Consider the following 24,001-nt stretch of genomic DNA (forward strand, 5'->3'; position numbering starts at 1 on the left):
TCCCCTCTTTTTCAGGTGTCCAGGTGCTGCAGGATGTGTTTGGATTGCTCTGCTCTTTGCCAGGAGCTCAGTCATGCTTTGCTGGGTATCAGCCTGGGAAAGTCACATTTTTCATTCATGCTTGCCTCTGGCTGGAATCTTGTCTCTAGGCCAAGTCATTCAGTGGTTGAAATGCTGGGGAATTGGTTTTCCAAGTGCTTTTTGCACTTTGCTGGGCTGCTGGATGCAGGGCAGCTGGTGCAGTGCTGTGGTGCAGAGCTGGGGTGAGGGATCTGGCCCCGTGACATGCTGTGCATCACAGGTGCTCCACTGCCACCCCTAAATGTGCTGAGTAATTGAGAAAAAACCCATGTTTCGTGGTCTGTCTCTTGTTAAGAGCTTTTCCTCTGCTCCAGATTCCTGGTCTCACCTTCCTCCTTGCACCTTCTTTTCTTCATCTCACCCAGGGAAATCTGTGAGCCTTGACTGGTTTTTTTCAGCATTCTGTTGCCCAGAGCAGGAGCCCAGTGCTCTGGTCAGTGGTGAGATAATTTTACCCACACTGGACGTGGTTCTGAGACTCCTGGGCCTAACCCAACCTGGCTGCAGTGCTCCTGCCCCCTGAGCCCTCCCAGCTGTGTCCTCAGGGAACAGCCTGGTGCATGCTGAGTGCAGGGATTGGTGACTGGGGCTGTGGGGAGGAAGAAGAAGGATCAACCTCAACTTTATTCTTCTGCTTTGAGCTTTTCTGCTACTAAAAAATGGGAGACAAATGTGCCTTTATTTGACCAGCTTGGGAGCCTGGTGAAGGAAAGGGGGATTTGTGTGAATTTAAAGGAAAGATTGATGCTTAGCTGCCTCCTAATCTGGCAGTTGGATAAGTGATGCTCTCCTTGGGTTATCAGGAAGCTTCTCAGAATTCAGTGTTTTCATGATTTGCCTACAAATGCAGTTGTTGCAGCATTATCAGGTTGTTTAATGCTGCAGAGAGAATCCTTCAGCTGAGTGTTCTATCTCCCTCTCCAAGCTGGGTCTGATCCTTCAAATGCTTTCCGTGTGAGCTACCAAGGGAGCTGCCTGCTCCTTCCAGCTGGCCCGTGGGCCAGCAGCAGTGCTGGGGAGGCTGGGGAGCAGGGGGAGCAGGCAGCAGCACCCTGGGGCTGCAACCCAGAGCTGTGTCGGGGTAAACACGGAACAGTTGGTGGGAGGATGGAGGTGTGTGATAGCTCCAGGCACAGCAGGTGAGCTGATGCTGGAACACAGGTGCTGTTCTGTTGTCAGCGTTTTTAACAGGTGCTTCAACCTGCAAGGTGGGATGAGGAGCTTCAGTGACTCCTCCTGCCCTGCAAATCTGTTCTGCAATGCCATTTAGAGCTTAATCTCTTTTGCTGGACTGGTGTGATTCGATTTGTGCAGTACATTCTCACAGGGAGAAATGATTGGCTGTCCTGATGTACCAGAGAGACAAAATATTTAAACTTCTAGTAACATTTTGAATAATTCAGGTGAATGATAAGCCAAATCTGATTAATTGTGTGATGCTCTTTCAGGTGTGTTACTCTGCTCCCCTAATTGCACTGGGTCTCTCTGTAGCAAGGAAGAGATGGTGATTAGCAGTGATTGAAGTTTACAGGAAAAACAGTTTATGATGATTAGAAATAATGGCTGTTTCTGTAATAATTTATTCTGTATCTCTGCATGGGGATCATTAGGCACGCAGGCAGAGCAGTGAGGCATCTGCAGGAGAGGGAACGGGGAGAAGCTGCTGTGTCTGCAGCTGGTTATGGACCTCTTGTACCAAGTGGACCCCTGGAAGTTCTCTGGGGCTGTCTGTAACTAATTGATTTGAACTACATCAGGAATTAGTTCCCAAAGGCATCTAGAAAGGCCAGGTGATTTCTGTGCCTTGTTCCAGTGGATGGATCCAGCACAAGCTGCATTCCTGCCTGTGTCTGCACAGGCTGGAGAGTTCCATGGGATTGGGGTGGGGCAGGGGGCAGCTGGGTCAGTGCTGCTGCCTCCTCTGACACCCTGTGTGTGTGCTGGGTGCTCTTGTGGATCCCTCAGCAGAGACACTGCTGTGGTTTTCTCTAAGGAATATGGGATTTGTAATAGCTGAACTTGTGTAACAGTCCATGGTTAGAAATAATGGCTGTTTTAGGGGGTGTCCCTGGTGTAACACACCCATTTTTGTTCCTCTGCTGTTTGGGGCTGCTTTGGGGCACTGCTGCCTTTAGCCCAGTGAGAGCAGGCTCTGCGCTGTTGGCTCCTCAGAAGAGATTGCCTTTGTGTTGGGTTGGAAATGGTTTTGGATTCACTCAGGTGCTGGGTGGTGTCTGACCCTGCAGAGTGGTGCTGTCACTCCTCTCGAGAGCCTGAGACTGAGCACAGGGTCCTGCTGGCATCTGGTGGCACCAGGTGCAGGATCCAGAGGTGCAGCAGGAGTGGGAAGGTGGTGAAGGACAGTCTGAGGCCCTTGGTGCTCTGCTGCCAAAGGCAGTGCTGGCCTGACCCTGCTCTCTTCTGCTTCCTGCAGCCAGCACAGAATCCCAGGATGGTTTGGGTCAGAAAGGACCTTAAACCCACCCAGTTCCACCCCTGCCATGGCAGGGACACCTTCCACTGTCCCAGGCTGCTCCAACCTGGCCTTGGGCACTGCCAGGGATCCAGGGGCAGCCTCAGCTGCTCTGGGCACCCTGTGCCAGGGCCTGCCCATCCTCACAGGGAAGAATTCCTAACATTTAATGCATATACTATACCTGAAACAGCACTAGACAATTAATAACATTTGGCTTATTATTTGCTTGAATTATTTAAAAATACTTAAAATGTAGACAATGTGGTTTTAGGTTGGATGGTTTGGTAGGGACTTTGAAATAGTGGGGGCTGGGCTTTACGTTGATGGGTTAAAGCTGTAAGGTGATTTCTGATAACATATGGAACCAGCCTTCAGAGATGCAGGGGTTGTCAGGCAACTAAAGAAAGGTTTATGAATCAACTTCGCTCCTTCTTGCAGCCTGCTACTGTTCCTGCTATCGTCACTTAGTTTTTTTTAGTCTTTCCTAGCGTGTAATATGAAGAAATGGGTTTTTCATTTTCAAAGCAATGTTTCAGGGAATTGGGAGAAAACTCTTCTGAATCTCTGTTTCTGTAATCACTTTTGCAACCTCGTAACTGTCTTGTGAAATCATCACAAATCAGCTTGTGGCCTGCTTTCAGGACTTCTGCCTTGCTGAATTATTTAAAATAAAGTCACATAATTTGTTAAAAGCTCTACAATTATTTAGAATAAAATTCTTAAGACCATCTGAATGTTTGTGGGCATATCCGGCCCTGTCATCTTTGATTAATTTGTTGCTTGGCTCAGTGTTGCAGAAGCTGTGTGTCCTAAGCTTGTGCTTAAAAAGTCATTGCCAAAGGGAGATGTCAGTGCTGCCTCTCCATCTCCAGTTTTTGGGGTGCTGGTATATCACACTTATTATGTGGACCTGCCAGAATAATTAAACTTAGGTAATAATTTTTTTAGTAGGAAAAAATCTTTTTAAAAAGTCAGAGAATCTTTTTGAGGATCATTTCAAGTGTGAACTTTGTACGTATTACTTTTGATTTTTTTTTTCCCCAGAGCACAGCAAGATCTTCTCTTTTCCTCTCCTGTTCTGGGTTCTGTGCCTCAGACCACAGAGGTCATTCAGGCTCAGGATAAACCTGAATTTGGAAGAAGTTCTGTCATAAAACCAGATCTGCTTGAGCCCACAGAAAAGCAGTTGTTAGAAAGTAGTGGCACTTCTGTTTTGCTGAATTACCCACCAGGCAGGACATAGTTTCAATGCAATGAAATTACCATTGATTCATTTTTTTTACATGAAAACAACTAAAATGTCAGTCCCCATGTCATGCAGTGATCTTTTTTTGATCCAGGGTTGGTGGAGATGTTCAGATGCCCTCACAAGTGCAGGAGGGGATGAGCTTTAGGGAGAGCTGGTGCAGTGACAGCCCTGAGCAGTGGGACAGGATCTTGGGAACTGCAGTGGCTTTTGGAAGGATGAGGCTCAGCCTGGGGGCTCTGCATGATGTGTTCAGGATGCTGTCTCACATCAGGGAGGTTCTCAGGCAGAGACCAGAGTTTTGTGATGCAACACCCATGTTGACCATCTCCAGAAGGTTTTCAGACCCCCAGGAATTGGGGAGCTGTGTTGGAGAAGGTTCTGTAAACAGAAAAAGCCCAACAAGAAACCCAGTTGCTGAAATGAATGGAAGAGCTTCTGTTGCAGTGCCCTGGAGCTGTGTCTGAGCCAGCTGATTGTGCTGCTGCTCATAAACCAAGGCTGGGTGTGCAGTTCCTCAGGCACTGCTGCTCTGCTCCTCCCTGTGCAGGCAGATCCTGCCCTCAGGGAGGGCAAAGGTTTGAAGTATGAAAAGATTTAACACATTTCTCTGGTCTCCTGGGATGCAATAAAGCAATGACCTTCTATCAAAAAATCTGGAGTAATTGATGCCCTGGAGTTGTGTCATGTGCTTTTTCTGTAAAAAATAGAGCAGTACTTGCAAGCTGCTGCATCTTTAGCTGCTGGTGGCTGTGTGGTGTTTGGCACATCAGAGTCCTGGGGAGTTCAGTGCCAGGGGTTGCCCTGTGCCAGTGCTGGGACAGCAGCATCCTGGGCTTTCACAGGGCACATTCCAAGGGGGATAGTTTTAACATTAACATATATTCACATTGTCCTTGTTGCCATCGGGTAACTTTTCTAAATATAAATGGGATGAAATTTGCATCAATGAGGTGTCCTCACTGCTCCTGTGACCTGCATCCCAGCACCTCAGCTTACTCTGTTGGGGTGGTGGTTCATTCCCTTGGCATTTTTTAAAGATGTTTAGGTGCAACACAACAAGCAACAATTCCCTGTAATTAAATTGTTGATCATCCTGGCTTGAGAAAGGAATGTGAGGCAACATGCACTCAAAAAATGGATGTGTTAATTAAAATGCACATATCCTTGGTCATTATTGCTTAATAGGAAGGTGGAGCTGCTGTTCCTGGTGAGCTGTCAGAGAGCAGCTCCCTGGTTCTGTGGCACAGCAGCTCAGGTACAGGTGCATTTCCTAAAATCACTGATCATATTGTGAAGAGCTGATGTGGAGAAGGACATCTCTGGGCAGAGCAACTTGTGTAATTCGACTGTAGATGCTCTGCTTGGAGAAGCTCTCCTTTAGCTCTCTTATTTCTTCTGCTCTGTTGGATCAGGCAAACTCTTGGAACTCTTTGTTCTTGGGACTGTAATTGTCTTTCTCGTGACGTTGGCAAATATTGGCAATAGCAGAGCTGTGTTCAAGCTGTGAGGCGGTAACTGCAGGTAAACAACGCTGGAGTGACAGAGCTGCCCCTGCAGAACTGAGTTCACTTGAACTTTGCAAACAAAGGGAAGCAGCAGTAAAAGCCAGTGTCCTTTAATTGTGGGAGAGGCCCTTCTGCCCTGATAAAGTGGCTCTGGAGTGCCAGGACAGGCAGTAATTTCTGGATTCAGGCCCAGAGAGTGCAGGGCTGCTCTCAGAGAGAGAAACTGGGGAATGTGTTGAGTGTTTGATAAACAGTGCCCAGTGTAGAGTGTCTGGCTGATGTCTTGAGAGGCTCCCCAGAACAGAGGCTGGACAGTGTTAAAGGAATAAAGTAGGATTTATTAGAAGGCATTCAAAGGATACACCTCGGGCAGTACAAGAGCCTGGCCATGGCTCCACCCAAGATGGACTCAGAGTCATGAGTTTCCACACTTTTATAAGTTTTGGTCCATTTCTATATTGGGGTTAATTACAGCTTCAATTTCAATTACAGCTTCAGGTTATAAAGTCCCATCCTCCCAATGTTCTCCTCAATTCGCTGTTGTTTATACTTTTTGGGCCTTCTCAGTCTGGAAAAGGCTTGTTTTGTCTAGCTAAACTGTGAGGAGAACTTGCTAACACTTTATATGAAGTTCAGAGTTACATACTAATGCAGTGCAGAATCTGAAAAATAAGAAAGCTAAAACTTTCCTGTGTCCTGCTGCCTGTCTGTGCCGGGGGAGAGCTCTTACCAGGCAGGGATGTCACCACTGCCACAGGCAGACAATGCAGGGGGAACATTCCCTGTTTCATTTCCAGCCCTGGCTGATGCAGGAGGTGCTGATGGGAGCTCTTCCCTCTCTCCTCCTCGGAGCTCTTTGGGTCTCTGCGATGCAGCACGGGGGTGATTCACAGCGTGGGAGTGGCTCGGGGGGTGTGGGAAGGAGGGATCCATCTCACCCAGGCACCTCTGGAGGCTGTGCTGAGGCAGCTCACTCAGTGTTCCCTGCCTTTGTCGAGAATGTGAATATTACTTCTGAGATTTTAGCTTCCCAATGTGTTCTTCTTTAATAGGAGAAGAAAATTGGTATTTCTGACTTTGTTGTTGAGAGAGAATGCAGCTCCTTCCTGAAGAGAATAAAAGCTTCCAGCAAACAAATAGAGGTCATGGGGAGCAGGTGGAATGGCCAGGCCTGAGCAGGGAGTCAGGGCTGTGTGTTCCAGGGACAGCAGCTTATCCTGGCACAGCCAGGAGGTCTGGAAGGGCCTGTCTGGCCAGGCCTGCTGGTCCAAAAATTTCCTTGTAGGTTGATCTCCTCTTGTGGCTGCAGAAATATGGAAGCTTTAGTCAGTGTTTTTTTTTACATGTCCAGAAAAACCCTCTGCAAGTTACTAAACTTCCTTAGTTAATTTTTAAAATTATTTAGAACCACAACATTTAGGACAACTTGTGTCCCTGATGGTGACAGCATGTTGTCATTCATTTTATGAATATTACAAAATTGTTCTTTAGGTTTTGTCTTTACTGTTTCTCCCTGTGACAGAGCCAGCTTCCCCTGCAGGTCAGGAACCCACTCTTACCTGGCAGCCAGGAGCTCTGCTGGTGTTGCTGTTTTATGGCCATTTCTTTTGTCCTTCGGTGCTGAGCTGTTGCTCAGCTCCATGGTGTGTTATGGGTGTAGAGAGCAGGCACAGTCCTTGGGCTTCCCTGAGCTGGGAGCTTGGTTGGTGCTGAGCCATCTCTGCAGCTCATCCTCCTGCTGGAGCTGCTGCTTGTCCCTGTGTCCCCAGGTGTAATGTCCACCTCTGGTGTCCCTGGGATCTAGAGATACAGGCAGAGCTTTGTGCGTGTGTTTCCTGTCAGGAGTGTACTCGGGGAGAATATGTAGGATCTGTGATTCATCATGTCAGTTCCCTCTTTATCTTCAGAGCTCCTTTGACATCATAATTCTTCCTGTCAGTATTCAAACTTCATTTTATTGGCAGACCCGTGGTGGTGAGTGTTTGGTTTGGAGTCAGCCGTGGTTCCACCCACAGAGGCACCTCTGCTGGGGCTCTGGGGAGTGTAGACTGCACTGCTCACCAGGAATTACACCTCTCTGCCCTCTTTGGGTGATGAGGCTCTGGGCTCAGAGAGACTTTGGTGCCCAGCAGCTGCTACAGGCAAGCTTGGGTGCTTTTTGGAGCAGGGATCCCCATCTCAATGCAGCTGGCAGTGGGCTCTGCTGGGGAAATGGAAATGTCTGGTACCCAGAGTTGTCACATTTCCTAACACTCCTCTGCCAGCACCTGTGTGCCAGAAATTCCATCTCTGTGCACCTGCATATACATGGGATGTGTATCTGTGTTTGTTTTACACTAAGGAGATTTTTGAACATACAGTACTTGAACAATATTTGTCTTGTACAAACCATGTGAGAACAGGGCACAGAACCAAACCTGCCTCATCTTTAGAGGCTGTTTCATAATCTCTTGCTCAGCATTAGGAAATGAAATGAGTTCAGTTGTCTTGGATGAGGAGCATCTTTGCCTTAGCACTTAATGTTTCAGCTCTTCTCAGTACCAGCTGTCAGCAGTGCTCTCAGTCGTTACCACCACCTTATCTCTGTGGGGAGAAACATGTTTTTCCTTGGCTTCCTCTGCCGTTAGCCTTAATGATTCACAAGAGGTGAATTGACAAAACACGAGAGGTGTGGTTTATGTGTGTGTGAAAATATCCAAATAGCAGCACCACTTTCTGGGCTTTGGCAGGGGTTTGGACTGGATGGTCTCCAGAGGCCCTTCCAACCCCGGCTATTCTGTGACTTTGTAAACATGTGAGTTTTGTATTTTCTGTGGAGGAAAACGAGTCCTTGCAGCTTTGGAAAAAAAATCTCTGAAAGATCAGACGTTATGGTGATTGTTTTTATTATGTAGCTGTTTGTTCTTCAGGGCAACTTTTCTTTGTAAAAATAAAATATGCTAGTATCATTAAGCCTCCTGGGTTTTGAGGCAACATTCCTGCTTTGTCACAAACCCAGAGGTGGGGTCCTTCATGTTTGTCTCAGAATGAGATTTATCAGTGCATCATATGGTCTTGTTTTCCTCTTGGCAAACAGAAGGAACGCTGGAACAGGTCTGGGTTTAATAGCAGGTGCTGCCTGCCTGATGCTGGGAATGCTTTAGCACTGTGCAGTCACCTCCTCAGGACTGTGCTGTCCTTGGAGTCTCCTCTTTGTATAAAGCAGAACAATACCGGGAGGTAGTGTGGAGATTCTTTTGCCTAATTTAACCCTGATTTGCCTTCTTTAAGCCAGATCTGTGTTGTGGATGTGGGTGTAACAGCAGCGTGTGAGGGTGTATGGGTCACCTCCAGCCTGGCAGTGCCAGGGGGTGACTGCAGCAGGTGGCATCTGCTGTCACCTGCAGGAGCTTGCACTCTGGTTTGTTAGACCTGTCTTGCCTGGTTGCCAGCAGTAACTTGCCAGTTTGCTTAAAATTAGTTTGTGTAAATCTACTTTGAGATCCCTAGGAATACTCACAAGGATTTTCCTGCCCCTGTATCCTGATATGGTGTGTTAGTGCTGGCAGTGGGTGTGGGATGGCAGAGAGGGGAGAGGGGCAGGTTCTGGGAGTCCTTGTGCTGCTGTCCTGGGAAGCTGGAACCCAAAATGCAAGAGCTTAAAGTGTTTCTGACAGCAGCACCACTGGCATATGCCAGCCATGTGTTCCAGCTCTGGACTGCTGCATTTATGCCAGGAAAGCTTCCTCAGGAGCAGCCTGTGCCTGTGTCCTGGCTGTGACAGCTCAGCTGCTTGACAGAGACAAGAATCCATCCCTAGAGCAGCAGCAGGGTATGAGCTCTGTGGGGAGGCCAGGTAAAAGGGAGCCCCTGCAGCTCCCCACAGCAGCATGTTCCTCCTTCCTACCTGGATGATTTCCAGTTTAATTGTCACCTCTTCATGACCAGATTTCCTCAAGCTGTCCCTTGCCCCCTTGTGGAACTCCATGCCTGGGAGTGAGACCCCTCGAGTGAGTCTTGCAGCTGGGTGATGTTAAAACCATTTCAGAATATAGATAATGTTCTGAAGATCTGCAAAATCTTGGAGCTTGAGGAGGGTGTGTAGTGGAGGGCTGGGAGCAGAGGTGCTGCCTGAGATGTTGGTCATTGCCAGGGAGAAATGGGCTCATGCCAGGCCTCAGGAGGAGGATGAACTGGGCTCTAGGGTGGCTGGCACGGCCTCTGCTGCTGCTGCAGCCACGTTATTTCACGTGTCAGACACCCAAGGGTGTTCTGCCATCATCTCTGCCGTGCTGCAGAGCTTGCAGTCGTTGCTGGGTTTGGAATGCACTCCTTTCTATTCCTGCATTTCCCAAAGCTCTGTGTTCCCAGTGCAGCTGGGATTGGCAGCTTGGCCATGTGTAGGAAGCAGTTTGTCACCAAGGATTAAAAATGCACTTGAGGATAGTGCTGTAAAAAGGTTTAATCCAGGAGCTCCGTGTCCACTTTTCTCCAGAAATATCCCCTGTAATGCGTTTTATCAGGGCATGTCCTTCACAAAACTGTGCCCTGCAGATGGGAGCAGAAGTGATAAAATGGTGAATGTTTGCTGTGAAGTGCTCCATGCCAAGGGGCCTCAGCAGACAGGCTGTGTATCTCATAAATCCACTGATGTCATATATTTTATTACGAGAACATTTGAGTCTTTTATTACACTCAGCATTCAGATAGATAAATCTGCTTCAGGTCTGAAAATGGAGTATTTTTTGGTTGTCACATATGTCAAGGGCAATTGGGCATTATTTAGTAAAAGTAATGAGTTAGTCCTTTTCTAAATAGCAAGTACTTGAGACAAATCACACTGCGCCATGAAAGTTGATCTGAACTTTAGAGCAGGCTGGGGGGAAAATTTTCTGATTCTTGTCCCAGAGGGGCTGGGGAAGGAAGGCTGAGCAGGGCAGTGACTCCTGGGAAATGATTTAGGTGTGTGTGTTGGGATCAGTGCATTTCCTGTGCTTGCTGCTGGGATTTAAGGGTGGTTTTAAGAGAAAATCCCTCCTGAATTACTTTTAGCAATAGGTTGATGCTGTCAAATAGTTTCTGTTGCACTGCCTGCAAATTTGTATCTGACAGAGGTAGCTGTGCTTTGATTCTCCAAATGACACCTTGGGGGACAAGTTTAGCTTTTCCCCAAATGAAAAGCTTCTTCAGTCCATAGCTAATGATAGAAACATCCTGCCTTTTCCATCCCTTTCTCCATTTCTGGAGGCATTTTGATCGCAATTATCATTGTTCAGCCCTTGTTTTGTGGTATAGTACTGCAGGAGCAGGTGGGATGGGGGTGTAGGGTGGGGCTGAGGTCCCTCTGCTGTGCTCCTCCCCACTCCATCCTGCCTCATGATGGGGATGGGCAGCTTGGGCTGGGAGTGCTGCTATTTCAGTTTGTAATTGCTGATTGATGAGTAACAGTGGAAGGGGCAAAAACGAGCAGATACTCCTGAAAAAGGATTGGTCCTCTGGCATTAGAGAATAAAAAGAGGGGGAGGATTCCCCCACAAAATTTGTTGCAGTAATTTTTTTCATAGTGATAGGCTGGAATTAACTATTTATCTAATTTTCTTCAGCGTGTTACGGATCTGGGATGTTTCCTGTAGAGTGGAAAATATTCACATGTGATATTTCTTTTGAGAAGTGATATAAAGGGACTGGGGGGCTGGATAGCAGCTGGCTGAGGTTAAACCTTCCTGTGGACTCTCAGTGCTGCTCTGTACTGCACGGGGTGAAGGGGTTTATGCAGAATGGACATGCTGAAATTCCAGTTTTCTGAGTTATGTTCAGGGAAGAGGGAAGGTCACATCTTTATCCCTCCCTTCCTCCCTGCACGGGCTCTGTGATCCAGCCCAGCACCGTGAGGCAGGGTTGTAGGGGAGCTGCTCTGACTCCAGGCTGCTTTTCCTTAGCAGCTCCCAGAAGATCCCAGTGCCTGTCACTGTGCAAGAAACACCTTCCAGGGAATGCTGATTACCTGCTGCCTTGTGCCAGCACTGGGGAAGCTTTGGTGCCAGGGTTCACTTGCAAGCTAACAGTGTTTGCTTTGCAGGCTTTCTCCCAGCTAATTTTGAAGTATTTGTGTAGGTAGGGTAGAAAATACAAAGTACATAATAGCCCCAAAATGCAGAGCTTTGGGGATACAAATACCTGTGACACGTGGAAATGTTTGGATGAAGCTGGAAGAGGAGCTTGTTGATACCAGTGGGCTCTGAGAGTGTGCCAGGACTCAGGAGATCTGTTTTGTGCTTTGTGGTTTTGCAGAAGTCTTGAGGCTTGGCTTGGTAAAGGAAAACCAGAATTTTATTTGACATTTTTTCCACCCCTCTCTTGTAGCCTATGCAAGCAGCGAGATGTCCCACTGATGAGCTGTCCTTAACCAACTGTGCTGTGGTGAATGAGAAGGACTTCCAGTCTGGGCAGTAAGTGTGCACTGTTGCTCTTTCAGCTTTTAACCAAAAAGGAATTCTTTTCAAAATTTGTGTGGAGGGGGAATGACATTTCAGGTTTTGAAAGGTGAACACAGCAGTTTGATTAACAAAACTTGTGTGTCTTTAGGGATCAGAACTTTCAATGTGGCTCTTTCTGGAAATGGCAGATACTGGAAGAAGGGTGACTGTTTCTCTAAAGTATTTCTTTCTTGGGAACTGCATCTGCTTAACTAATAGAATAATTATTTTAATGAAGTACTTATTGTGATAATTTTTGTTTGTTTTGGTTTTGCTGTTGTTCCTGTTACATAGTGAGAATATTTGAACTATTTCAAAAATGTTATTGTATTACTTGGGGCATCTTCTCACTTTCACATCATATGGGAGTGCTTAGCAGAGCCAGGAGAACTCTTGTTCTCAGGGTTTTCCTGCACAAGAACAAAAGGGAGAAGCAGCCAGAGTGTGGGCACAACGAGCTGGATTCTTTAATTGCAGTTTTGGGGTGGCTGATGGAACCTGACTCTGGGGTTTATTTCTGTTAGGTGGAAAACACCTGCATTGTTCAGCTCAGCCCACACAGAAGGGTTTGGATTACAAGAAGCCAATTCACATAGTCAGATTCTTTGTTTTGCTGCAGCTTTAGGGAAGCTCTGACAGATTTTAGTATGTAGGTTGTAGACAAAAGTCATTAATTTCAGCTGAAAGGGAATATCACGTGCAGCACAAGGCAGAAGGGCTTGGGTTTGAAAAATGGGAAAAATGTTAAAGGAGATCCTGAATGACATGCCCACCCTTATATAAAATACCTCCCCAGGTGAACTCTGCTAAGGGTGGAGAACGCAGCAGTGCTGAGCTGCACCAATGCAGGGATGTGTTCAGCCTGTCCAGGCTGTCAGCCAGCTCTGCTGCCCTGGCACCTGTCATGGCTCTGGAGGCATGAACTGAACTGTGATTTCATGAGGCCAACTGGAGTACAAAATACCAAAACCAAACAAAAGCACCCCCTAAAACAGCAGAACTTTTTGAGTCAGAAGCAGGCAAAAGTGTCTGCTTGGGCAGAAGAGTGTCCTGGTCTTTTCAAAGTATGGTTTTCCCCAGGTTGATTTTTTTTCAACATAATTGAGTTACAAAAATACCTGAACTGAGCATTTTACCTCATGCATTATAAAAACTTTAATTTCCTCCACTGTGGATGTCCTGCAGGGACCCAGCTGCCAGCCCTGCAGCCGGCTGTGTTCCTTTTGCTTCCAGAACCCTCTCTCCTGGCATTTGTGGCAGCATGCAGGAAGCAGTGCCCTGGGATGTGCTGGCTCAGCAGGCTGGATGTGATTCTGGCTGTTCCCTTGCCCCTGGGAGCTGTTTATTTCCAGCAGTGGTGCTCACACACCAGCAGTGTGTTTGGTCAGGAGCAGATGCTGCAGATGGCTGTGCAGTGTCAGAGGGAGCACAGGCAGCTCCTGGTGTTGGCAGTGCTAGAGCTGGTGCTGCATTGCAGATCCCTGGGGCCACCCTGCTGCAGATCCCCTGGATCCAGCCCTGGCTGTAGATCCCCTGGATCCAGCCCTGGCTGTAGATCCCTGGGGCCAGCCCTGGCTGTAGATCCCTGGGGCCAGCCCTGGCTGTAGATCCCCTGACAGTGCCCCTGGCTCGGGTCCCTCACCATGCTGACTGCTCAGGAGGGTTTTTGGTGCTACCTCCACAAGGGCTCTGCTCTGTTTGCAGCTGGGGGTGTAGAGCTGGAGTTTGCTCTTGGATCAAGGAGATGCTTTAACCCCAGGGTGATGCTGATCATCTTCTCACGCTTCACCTCCTGCACCCCGTGAGCTGGGCAGGGATGAGTCAGGGCTGAGTTCACACCAGGCCATGCACTGTATGGTCCCAGTGTGTGCTGGGCAGTGGTTTGGGGAGTGGCACCATCTTCAGCTCCGGTGCCCTGCTTCTGCCTTGAGGACTCTTGGTGCAGTTTGGAGAGAGAAACCAGTTGTGAGCACAACCAGGCTGTGAGGGACGGCAGTCAGGGCAGGCTGTCTCAGTGGCAGTTTTTGTTCCTGTTAAGAACTGCTTGTTCCCTTTCACATGGGAAGCCCATCCCTCCTAGGCTAGTTTAGTTTTCTGAGGAGCCCTTACTGAATGATTGCTGTGGGTTTCCAAACATGCACTGCATGGGATGAGATCCCTGCTGGCACCTCCACATGGATACCTGAGTCATCCCCTCCCTCACAGGAGCCCTTCTTGGGCTTCAGCACCAGAAAGTCTGATGCACTCACAGGTTAATTCATGTCTGCTGCAGTTTCTCTTGGTTTGCTCAGCCTGGCCAGCAAACTTCCCAGCAGTTTCCTGGGCCCAGTTTCCTGGAGCCCTTCCTAAGAGCTGGCAGCACATGGGTTGGATCTGACAGTTGCAGGCGAGGATTTACACACGGAATCGAGCAGCAGTTCCTCCTGGGAGAGCTCTGGCCCTGGTGATTTGTTGTTCCTTTTGTTCGTGTATAAGCAGAAGCTCTTAATGAGTTTGAGATTTCCCCCTTGTGCCTCCATGAGCTCTCTGAGCTCCTTCATGGTGAACATGAGTGTAGTAACATGTATTTAGTTTTCAGCTGTTGCCTTATTTTGAACATTTATAGTACTTAGGTTGCTTACAGCTTGTTGGAACCTGCCTGTTCCTGCTGTCTTTGAGAAGAAAAATGGCTGTTCCTGTGTCTTATGCAGATTTTTTCTCACAGAACCTTTCAGGATTTGACCTTTCCTAGGTCAAAAAGCTGATTTTTTTTTTCATTTTTTCTCTTTGTTTTTCTTCCTGACATCTGTCTGTTGCCAAGCTGTGCTGTCTTTCTGCTTTGCTGGAATTGTTTCTGGTGAATGGAATATCTCAGCATAGTAATTGTTATCAAATTTTTATGGCTACTCTTCCCCAGTATTTTTACCAGGTATTGTCATTTTCTTGCATTGTGAGTTTTTGAAGTGAAGCCCAGCAGTGATGGGGTTTGTTTCTTCCTGCAGAGATGCTGGATGTTGAAGTCACTGTTGAGTGCACTGCTCAGGACCCATTTGGGGCTTTAAAAAGCTTTAATTTTGGGTCTTTTCCTGTGTCATGAGCTGCTTCCAGTCAGGTGTTAGTTGTCATCAGGTGCATTTTGTGGGGAAGTATTTCTGAATTGTAGCTGGAACTTGTTTGTTGCCTCTGGGCACGTTTCTCTCATACTCTGTGGTGTCACACCTTCCTTTCCACTTGGTTGTGTGTCGATACTAATTTGGATTACTCAGGGTAATACTGTGCTAGAAAACTCCTGCTTTCAGTCCTGTCCTCCTGGATAGTTCTCTGCTTTACCCACTGCTGAGTTTGAAATGAGCTGTCCTTGGAGCACTGTTCCATCCAGGGAGGATCACTGCCCGGTCCTGCTGCTGGTGCTCTCCCTAATCGTGGAATAACCTAATGGCTTGGGCTGCAAAAGGACCTTGAAAACTTCCACTTCCCCCCTGCCATGGCAGGGACACCTTCCACTATCCCAGGGTGCTGCAAGCCCTGTCCAGCCTGCCTTGGGCACTGCCAGGGATGGGGCAGCCACAGCTGCTCTGGGCACCCTGCTCTGTGCCAGTGCAGCCTGTTCCTGGCTAATGCACCCCAAGGGGATCTTACCCACATTTGCTGCACGGATGTGTTGCTGGCTCCTGTTGAGCTCATTGTCCATCTGGTTCCCAGGGCTTCTTGGCCCCCAGCATACACTGGTGCATGGGATTGTTCCCCCTGAGTGGGGAACTTTGAATTTTCCCTAACTGAGTTTAATTGGGATCTGTTGAGGTCCCTCTGAGGAGCAGCACACCCAGGTGTGTCCCCTGTGGGCTCCTGAGGAGCTCTGTCCCTTCAGCTGCTCAGAATGAAGGGGTTAAATTTAGTTTTGGCCCCATGTGGACTCCTGGGGTGACCTCCTGCAGTGGGATTTGCAGATCCCAGTGACCTGCAGTGGGATTGATGCTGTTGGCTGCAGCCCCAAGTGCAGCTGCTCATCCTGCAGCCCTCTCGCTGCCCAGTGTGTATCACAGCAGGGTCTGAGGGTGGTTTGCTTTGAGTGTGCAAAGTTTGCCAGTGCTGGGATAAATCCAGCTCTCCCTTCAGCCCCAGAGCTCACAATTTCATTGGAGAAGGTTGTCGTGCTGGTCAGGATGGATTTTCCTTTGTAAATCCATGCTGACCATTCCTAAATCCATGCTCAGAGTGACTACCAGTCACTTTCTTGTGCTTTAATCTGTTTGGCTTCCTGAATTAGTTGCTCCATCACTTCCCTAGGGGGTAAGGTGAGGCTGACCAGCCTGTAATTCCTTGGATCCTCCTCCATGAAGGCAGAGTGACATCTGCTGTCTTCCAATCTCCATAAATCTTCCCTGGCTGCTATGCAGCACCAATTAATGCCTTGTTCTCCCCTGTAACATTTGTATGGAACTTCACCACCTACACCAGGTTCCTGGATTTATGCCTGGGGCAGGAGGAGGAGGCAAGGAAGGGGTGTCCTGGCAGCTGCTGGGTGATTTTGGGTCAGAACCAGTGAGGACTCAGCTCAGTGTCTTCCTGAGCTGGGAGCTCTGTTGTCACTTTGGTGTGTTGAAAATGCTCCTGACTGCCAGGACACCAAGTGCCAGCAGTGCCTGGGAGGGGTTTGCAGGTGACAGCTGGTCGTGGCTCCAGGTTTGGGCTGCCATGGCTCCAGTTTTGGGTTACATTTCTTCGTTTCTCCAAGGGCCATATGCTCCTTCCTGTGGTGTGGCTGGAGCTGTTCTGCACACAGGATGGAGCCAGTGCTGATCCTCTCTTGGATGGTGCTGGATTGGCTGGGCATGTGCAAATGGAAGTATAGGGAGCATATGTGCATGGAAAACATGGGCTGCAGGGAGAGAGGAGGGCCAGGAGTGAGGACCTTGGCTGCCAGCACGGCTCATCCTGCCCTTCCTGACCCTGGGATGGTGAGGGGTGAAATCCCATGGAGATGGTGCCTTGTGTAGCCCAAGGGTGCTCACAGTGCCAGCAGCTGTGTGAGGAAGATGAGGTGGACTCTGATTCCACCTTCACCCTGCTGCCAGAGCACACAAATCCCAACCTCCTTTGGTTTTGCTTTCTCATGCCAGCAAGCTGTCTGCCTATCACATGATAAGAGCTATCAGGCATAGACTGAGGAAGCTGTAAGCAGTTTTTGAGTATCTTTGTTGCTGACAGCTTCAATGCTGAGTGTGACAGACAGACACATGCCATGGCTGCTGCTGTGTCTGCTCCTCACTGCTTGTACTGCTCTGGTTTTGTAATTGTTCTGTGGTGGAATCACAGAATCATTGAGGAAAAGGTTTCCCAGATCACTGAGTCCCACCTGTGCCCAATGCCCACCTTGTCCCCAGCCCAGAGCACCGAGTGCCACGTCCAGGTGTTCCTTGGACACCTCCAGGGATGGGCACTCCAAACCTACCTGGACAGCCCTTCCTGATGTTCTTCCTGATGTTCAATCCAAACCTCTCCTGGCACATCTTGAGACCACTTCCTCTCATCCTGTTCCTGTTCCCTGGGAGGAGAGGCCAACCCTTGTCCCATCCTGGCTGCCCTTTCCTGCCAGGGAGTTGTGGAGAGTGAGAAGGTCCAGGCTGAGCCCCCCAGCTCCGTCAGCCACTCCTGGTGCTCCAGACCCTTCCCCATCTCCATTCCTTGGACACGTTCCAGCCCCTCAAGGTCTTCCTGGCAGTGAGGAGCTAGAACTGACACGAGTCCTTGAGGTGTGGCCTCACCAGTGTTGCAGTAAGGTAGAAAAATTACAAAGAAAGGCCTCAGAAAATCAAGCCTGCTCTCCTAAAATCAGTGGCTGGCCTTGTCAAGGTAGCATTTTGCAAGTTCCCATGTGAAAGGAATCCTGGTGTGAGCAGCTTATTAGCATAACAATCTATTCCTGGGTGAAAACCAGCTAGCACCTGTATAAACTGTTTTTATACTGTTAGATAGAAAAATGAGAACTATCTCTTATAAACAACTTTTCCTGCATGTACACCCAGGGGTTTGAGTGACCAATCAATACAGAGTGACAGCTTGTTGCTAACCAATAAAGTAATTTGCAAGAAAGCTACTGACTAATTGGAGTCACACACGAGGTCTGTAAAACTGGATAAAAAACAGTTCTGTGAATAAAGAGGGAGCTTTTTCCATCATGAAGTAAATGGAGTCTGCTGATTTATTGTGGCACCAGTGCCTGGCACAGGGACAGTCCCTGCCCTGGGCCTGCTGGCCGCTCTGTTTCTGATACAGGCCAGGTGCCCTTGGCCTTTTTGCCCACCTGGGCACACATCAGCTCCTGTTCCAGTGCTGTCCATCAGCACCCCCAGGTCCTTTCCCACAGGGCCACTTTCCAACACTGATGCTGTTTTTCCAGCCACACAGATGCTGTCTGAGTTCAAGATCAGCTGGTCACTTGTGCCATGAGGAACAGCCCCATGGCCTGTGTGATTTTACTTCTTGTACAGAAATTCCTCCCATTTTTTTCTACTATCAAACTTCTAAACAATACACTCAGATCCCTGTATGGGCTTTGCATTTACTTTTTGTTGGCATCACTGCTGGGGATGGTGCTTGTATGGGGGTAAAATATTGGTGCTCTGGTGTTATTGCTTGAGATGTGAAACCTGTGTTGATTTTTAACTGTGGTGTGTGTGGCTGTGGTTTGGTTCTCTCTCATTTGTACAGTGCAATCCTGAAGTAAAGGCTACTGGGGGATGTAAATATTAATTTTTGGTGCAAAGTCTTGCAGCTGGGCTTTGAGATCACATTGTACCAGTGAGGGTGGTGGGCTCTGTCACCCTTCTGCATGTCTGAGTCAGGCTGTGCCTCCAATGCTTTTGGTTTTCCTGTGTAGCCCCAGAGATAAGCTGAGTGTACCTTTTGAGCTGTGAGCAATGCAAAACCCTCCTGGTACACATCAAAGTTAAAATACTGATCTCTTTTCCAGACATGTTGTGGTGAAGACCTCTCCCAACCACAAGTACATCTTCACGCTGAGAACCCACCCCTCAGTTGTCCCTGGCAGCATCGCCTTCAGCTTGCCCCAGGTATGGGATGGGTGGGCTTTCCACTCTGCTACAGAATAAGCAAAATCTCTTTTTGGGATCAGGATTGAAGATAAGTTCTTTAATCGGAATAAATGTATATTGCAAATTTGATTTCTGCCAGCAAAAGTTCAAGGATACTCATACTGCAACTGAAGTGACTGTACTGTGATATATTTTTAGTGCATAGTGGGATAAAGATACTGGAAAATGTGTAATTTAACCTTTTAAAAATCCACCAGAAAGAAACTATTGAAAAGGAAAAGTCTAAGCAATATCTGCCCTTCCTTGTGAATCTTTATTTTTCCCCATTTTCCCTTGACTTTAAAGGGTTTCTTTGCTGTGTTTTTCATTTTTAAGACCTGCTGGAAGTTTTATTGACCACATTCAGTCATTGTTAGTATTTCTAGATGAAAAGTGCAGTGATGAATAAAAAAAACCCCAAACCCCTTTGTCTCCTCTTTCTTAATTAAGTCATCATCAGATGTTAAATAATGGTTGGAATAAATAATGAATTATAATTAACTTCTAAATTGAAAAATGAAGCTTGTAGCTTTTGACTGCTCACGCTGTCTCATCCCATGAACCTGCAGCAGTTGTTGTCTCTGATTCAGTGCTTTCAGATCTCCCTGCCACTCACTGCTCCAGAGCCCAGTCTCCATGCTGCAAACTCAGGAGATTTTTTTTCTCAGCACATCTTGCCACAAGCCCCCAAATGACATTTTACCTTTTGATGTGCTGCAGGAACTGTGTCTGTCCTAATGAGTGGGTGGGGGATGTTGTGTTCACCAGTGTCTGGCTGGGGTTTGTGATGCCCAAAGTGCCCAAAGTGCCCAGCAGGAGATGTTGGTGCTGTTCAAGTCAGTCTCAGCTCTAGGGTTGATTTTTGTGTGTTGCAGTGGTTGTTGTGGAGCCAGGAGAGCCCATCTGCCAAGGGGTGAGGCCTGGTGCTCCCCTTGGAGAAGGGGCTGTGCAGGGGGTGTTGCAGCCTCTGGGAGGTGAATGCTTGGTGTGCAGGGTTGTAGAGCTGTTTGGGTTGGAAGGGGCCTTTAAAGCCTGGCTGAACAGGGACATTTTCCTCTGGACCAGTTTGTCTAGGGCCCTTGTCCAGTATGACCTTGCATGTTCCCTGGAACCTCTCTGGGCAAGGTTTTACCGTTCTCACCCTGTCTGAATTCACCCTCTTTTAGTTTAAAGCCATGTCCCCTTTTTCTTTTGCTACAGTCCCTACTAAAAAGTCTGTCCCCTTAAAAGGATTTAAGCCTACTTTAAGTATTGGAAGACCACAATGAGATCCCCCAGAGCCTCCTCCAGGCTGAACAACCCCCATTCCCTCAGCCAGTCTTCACAGCAGAGCTGTTTCAGCTCTCTGAGCATTGGAACATTCCTGATACTGGGTTTTAATTTTAAAATCCCCAGTATTTCCCAGAACCTCAGCAGTCTGACACCCACTGTGTGTTTTCTGCTCCTGTGCAGGGATGTCTGTGCTCTGAGGCCTCCAGAACATCTCTTTGTTGTACACTCACTGTTCACATGGAGTTCTTGACCACCCTTATTCTGTGGTAATCTTGACTCTTAACTCTTAACACTGAAAGCTGTGACAAATTTTGTATCCTGGGAGCCTAAAACATGAATTGCTGCTCAGTGATGATAAACCTTTAACAGAAACCAGCCAAGTGAGCATGGAGGTTGAGCTATCTCTTGCCACAGAGAAGATCCTGACAAATCTTCCCGCAGAGGGTGCTGGCACTGCCCGGGCTCCCCAGGGAATGGGCACAGCCCCGAGGCTGCCAGAGCTCCAGGAGCATCTGGACAGCACTGCCAGGGATGCACATGCATTGTTGGGGAGGTCTGTTCAGGGCAGGAGCTGCACTGGTTGGTCCTTTGTGGTCCCTTCCCACTCAGGATATTCTGTGGATATTGGAGAGAGTGTAAAGGGAGGAATGTTCACTTTGTAAGCAAAGTTATTGTGTTCTTTCTCCCAGACAAAAAGGCAAACACAAATGACCACAAACTACAGCTTTTCAAATGTGATCTCCCCAGTGGTGTTTGTAAGAACACCTACGTGTGACTGGTGCCTCTCTTTGATACCTGAGGGGTTGTGAACACACTGCAGCCAGTCTGTAACACAGCAGCAGCCACTGGGAAAACCACATCTTTGCAGTCATCAAGCCAGAACTGTTGGAATTGTAAAGGTTATAGATTTTCTTGTGTCACATAATTCGTGAACCATTTCCCACTTCTGCAGTTCCATGCAGCACAAGCCTTTCTAAAGGAATTTCTAAGGGACCTAAAAGATTTGAACAGTTTCATTCTTACTGGTTCAGGTGAATATTGTACCTTGGAGCACATTAGAACAAGCTTTTAAAATGCTCATGGGGTGTGTAACAGCCATTCTGGTACCTCTGGAGTGCTCAGAACCTGGGCTTTGGTAGGAAATGAGCAGAAGAACAAAAAGCCCCGTCCAGCACCACAACTTCTGCCTCCATGATGGTGGGGAGACCAGCAACCTGAAGGAGGTTGGACAGAACGACCTTCTGAGGTCACAAGAATTATTTGGAGAGATTGTTCAATGTTTTTGACTTGTTTCCTGTTAATAGTGGGGTATTTGGGATATTCCATTCTGCCCCTTTTTTCTGCTGCTGAAGGTTCTCCAGGTGATCCTGCTCCTCTGGGTGAAGAAGCTGCCTTTGAGAGGGCAGTTGTTCTGCAGAGCAGGTGTTTGTTTGTTCTGAGGGACAGGTGTTCTGCAGGGCAGGTGTTCTGACCTTTTTGTCTTGTTTTTCAGAGAAAATGGGCCGGCCTTTCCATCGGGCAGGAGATCGATGGTGAGTCAGTCAGAGTGACTGGGATGTGTTCATAAAGCTGAGTTCATGTTTCCATCCTGAAGGGAAACTGAATTGGGAGCTCTCAGATCTCCAGTCCTTCTTCAGGTGATGTGAGGCCCTTGTAGTGGAGGAGCTGCTCTCCTCTCTGTAGCTTTTCTGCTTTTAATGTTTTTCAGACCTGGGCAGACTGTTTTGGGAGTTTCTCCAGATACCTGCTGGTATCTCAGCCTGGCTCTGTGTGGGATGTCAGTGTCCACATGCAGATATGAACATTGAACATCTCCTGGATAGCCTGTTCTGAGTCTCTGGAGAACACTCCCACTAACAGAGGACAGCTCTTATCCTTGGGGAATTTCTTGGCATCAGCATTGGAATGAATTGGGATGTTCTAGTTCCAGGAGCAGCAGTGTGCCCTGCAGTGCTGAGCTTTGGGAGCAGCACTGATGTTTGCACCAGTAACTGACCAGAATATTCTGCAGCAAGGTGAAGGGCTGAAGTGAATCTCTATTCCTATTTCAAATCTTCCTCAAACCTTGGTGAATGTTTGGAGGAGAGCAATTAGCTCTTCTGTCACTTTGTGCTGTGTGTCCCTCTTCCCTCTGCAAGGATCACTGTCAGCTACAGGTGCAGCTGTTGAGCCTGTCTGTAGCTGCTGGAATGCTGACCAGACTCCTTGTTACAGGAGGGTCTCTGTGTTCTTTGCTACAGCAGGTCCAGGTAATGGCTCACATTTGTTCTTTGGACCATCAGGAGTCACCTCTGTGCTCCTGGAGAGGGAAGCTCCCCCTGTGCCTTGCTGGGATCCTGCTCTCTGCACTGGAGCACAGTTTAAGAGGCCACTGCTTTGCCTCTGGGGTAGCTCACCGTGGTTCCAGGGAATTCCCTCCTTTGGGACCGTGGGCAGAGCTGATGACTGCATCCTGTCAGGATGAGGAGGGCTGAGCCTGAGGAGTGTGTGGCTGTGTGTCTTGGTTTGAAAAGCCAGGTGTCTGCTGAGGAAGGCAGGAGCCTCCCTTGAAATGGAAAATGTAAACCCCCTCCCTCCAAATTGTAATTTTGAAATTAAGGGGCTCTCAGGTGAAGATAACAGTTCTTTATTAGGAACATTAAAATGCAGTAATACCAATGAACAGCAGATACCTGCCCCACCTCTGACAGATGGGAATGGAATTCACACCCCCATTTCCAGCCTCAGACACTGTGGGTGTGAGGTGCTCCTGGGGAAGCTCCCTCCTGGCTGTTTGTTTTCCCAACCCTGTGGTCTCAGCAGGTCCATGAGCATGGGTCAGTTCTCAGATGTGAGTCTGATGTGTTTGCAGGGGCAGCTGGAGTGGGTGTCTCTGCCTCTCTGGATGTCCCACACACCAGGATTTTAACCTGGAGAAGAAGGCTGGGGGAGACCTTCCTGCTCTGTACAGTGACCTGGAAAGGAGCTTGGTCTGTTCTCCGAGGAGAAAAGGGACAGGATGAAAGGAAACAGTCTCAAGCTGTGCCAGAGGAGGTGTAGGTTGGATATTAGGGAAAATTTCTTCACAGAATGGGTTGTAAAGGCTTGGAAGAGGCTGCCCAGGACAGTGGTGGATTCACCACCCCTCAAAATGTTTGAAGAACTGGTGGATGTGGCACTTGAGGACATTATTTATTGGTGACCTTAGTGCTGGTGCTGGGTTGATAGTCGGACTTGGTGATCCTGGAGACCTTTTCCAACCATGATGATTCTGTTAATCTGTGATTTTTTTTTTTTTTTTTTGCCTGCTGGTCTTGTTTTAACTGAAGAAGGACCTATAACAAGGGAAGAGTCATAAATTAATTTCTCACCCTTGTTTGATCATGTGCCAACTCACTAACAGATCAATGCTTTTCAGTACTCAGGTCTTTTGGGGAAAGAAGCACATATTCTGTGTGATCAGCTCTTAGAGCAGTTTGTGACTGTCCTTGTCCTGGGCTTTGCTGTAAACCTTCCAGCTACGTGGGAGCCTGTGTTAACAAAAATAATGCAGTGATTCTGTGCAGAATGACTAAATGTCATCTGACTCCGTGCTGGGTGGAAGGGATTTGTAAAAGCATTCTGCAGGTAGGGAGAAGTGTTCACAAAGCCAGTGATTTCCCAGGGCTCCTGCTTTGTCCTGCTCCCCTGATAATGTGGAAGCTGTGTTTTAAATGTCAGTGTAAATGCAGCCCACAGCTCTGTGGAGCAGTGATGAGTCCTGCTGAGCCCCTGATGATGCAGTAAAGATTTTCCAGGTGAGTGGTTTTCCTGGTGGGAAGGCAGAGTGCCCTGATGGATGTGTCTGTCCTGCCTTCCATGCACTCCAGCTGCCCCAGCTCCTGTGTTCCCAGCAGAGATGCCCAGCTGGA

At 48.1% G+C, this 24,001-nt stretch overlaps 1 protein-coding gene across 3 annotated transcripts in view; it reads left to right on the forward strand.

Annotated features, from left to right (window-relative positions):
• NSF (N-ethylmaleimide sensitive factor, vesicle fusing ATPase) overlaps positions 1 to 24,001 on the forward strand; it is a 76,205-nt gene that overhangs the window by 1,338 nt on the left and 50,866 nt on the right. For all 3 annotated transcript variants that reach the window (XR_005954681.1, XM_041461982.1, XM_041461981.1), the window contains exons 2-4: positions 11,654 to 11,739; positions 18,719 to 18,818; positions 21,604 to 21,643. Coding sequence is in view for 2 of the 3 variants with exons in the window: in XM_041461982.1 (XP_041317916.1) it covers positions 11,654 to 11,739; positions 18,719 to 18,818; positions 21,604 to 21,643 (226 nt within the window). In the remaining variant the exon portion in view is untranslated. The remainder of the gene's footprint in view (positions 1 to 11,653; positions 11,740 to 18,718; positions 18,819 to 21,603; positions 21,644 to 24,001) is intronic.

Source organism: Pyrgilauda ruficollis, unplaced genomic scaffold (assembly GCF_017590135.1).
Source record: "Pyrgilauda ruficollis isolate IOZ18807 unplaced genomic scaffold, ASM1759013v1 scaffold159, whole genome shotgun sequence".
In the NCBI taxonomy this organism is placed as follows: Eukaryota; Metazoa; Chordata; class Aves; order Passeriformes; family Passeridae; genus Pyrgilauda; species Pyrgilauda ruficollis.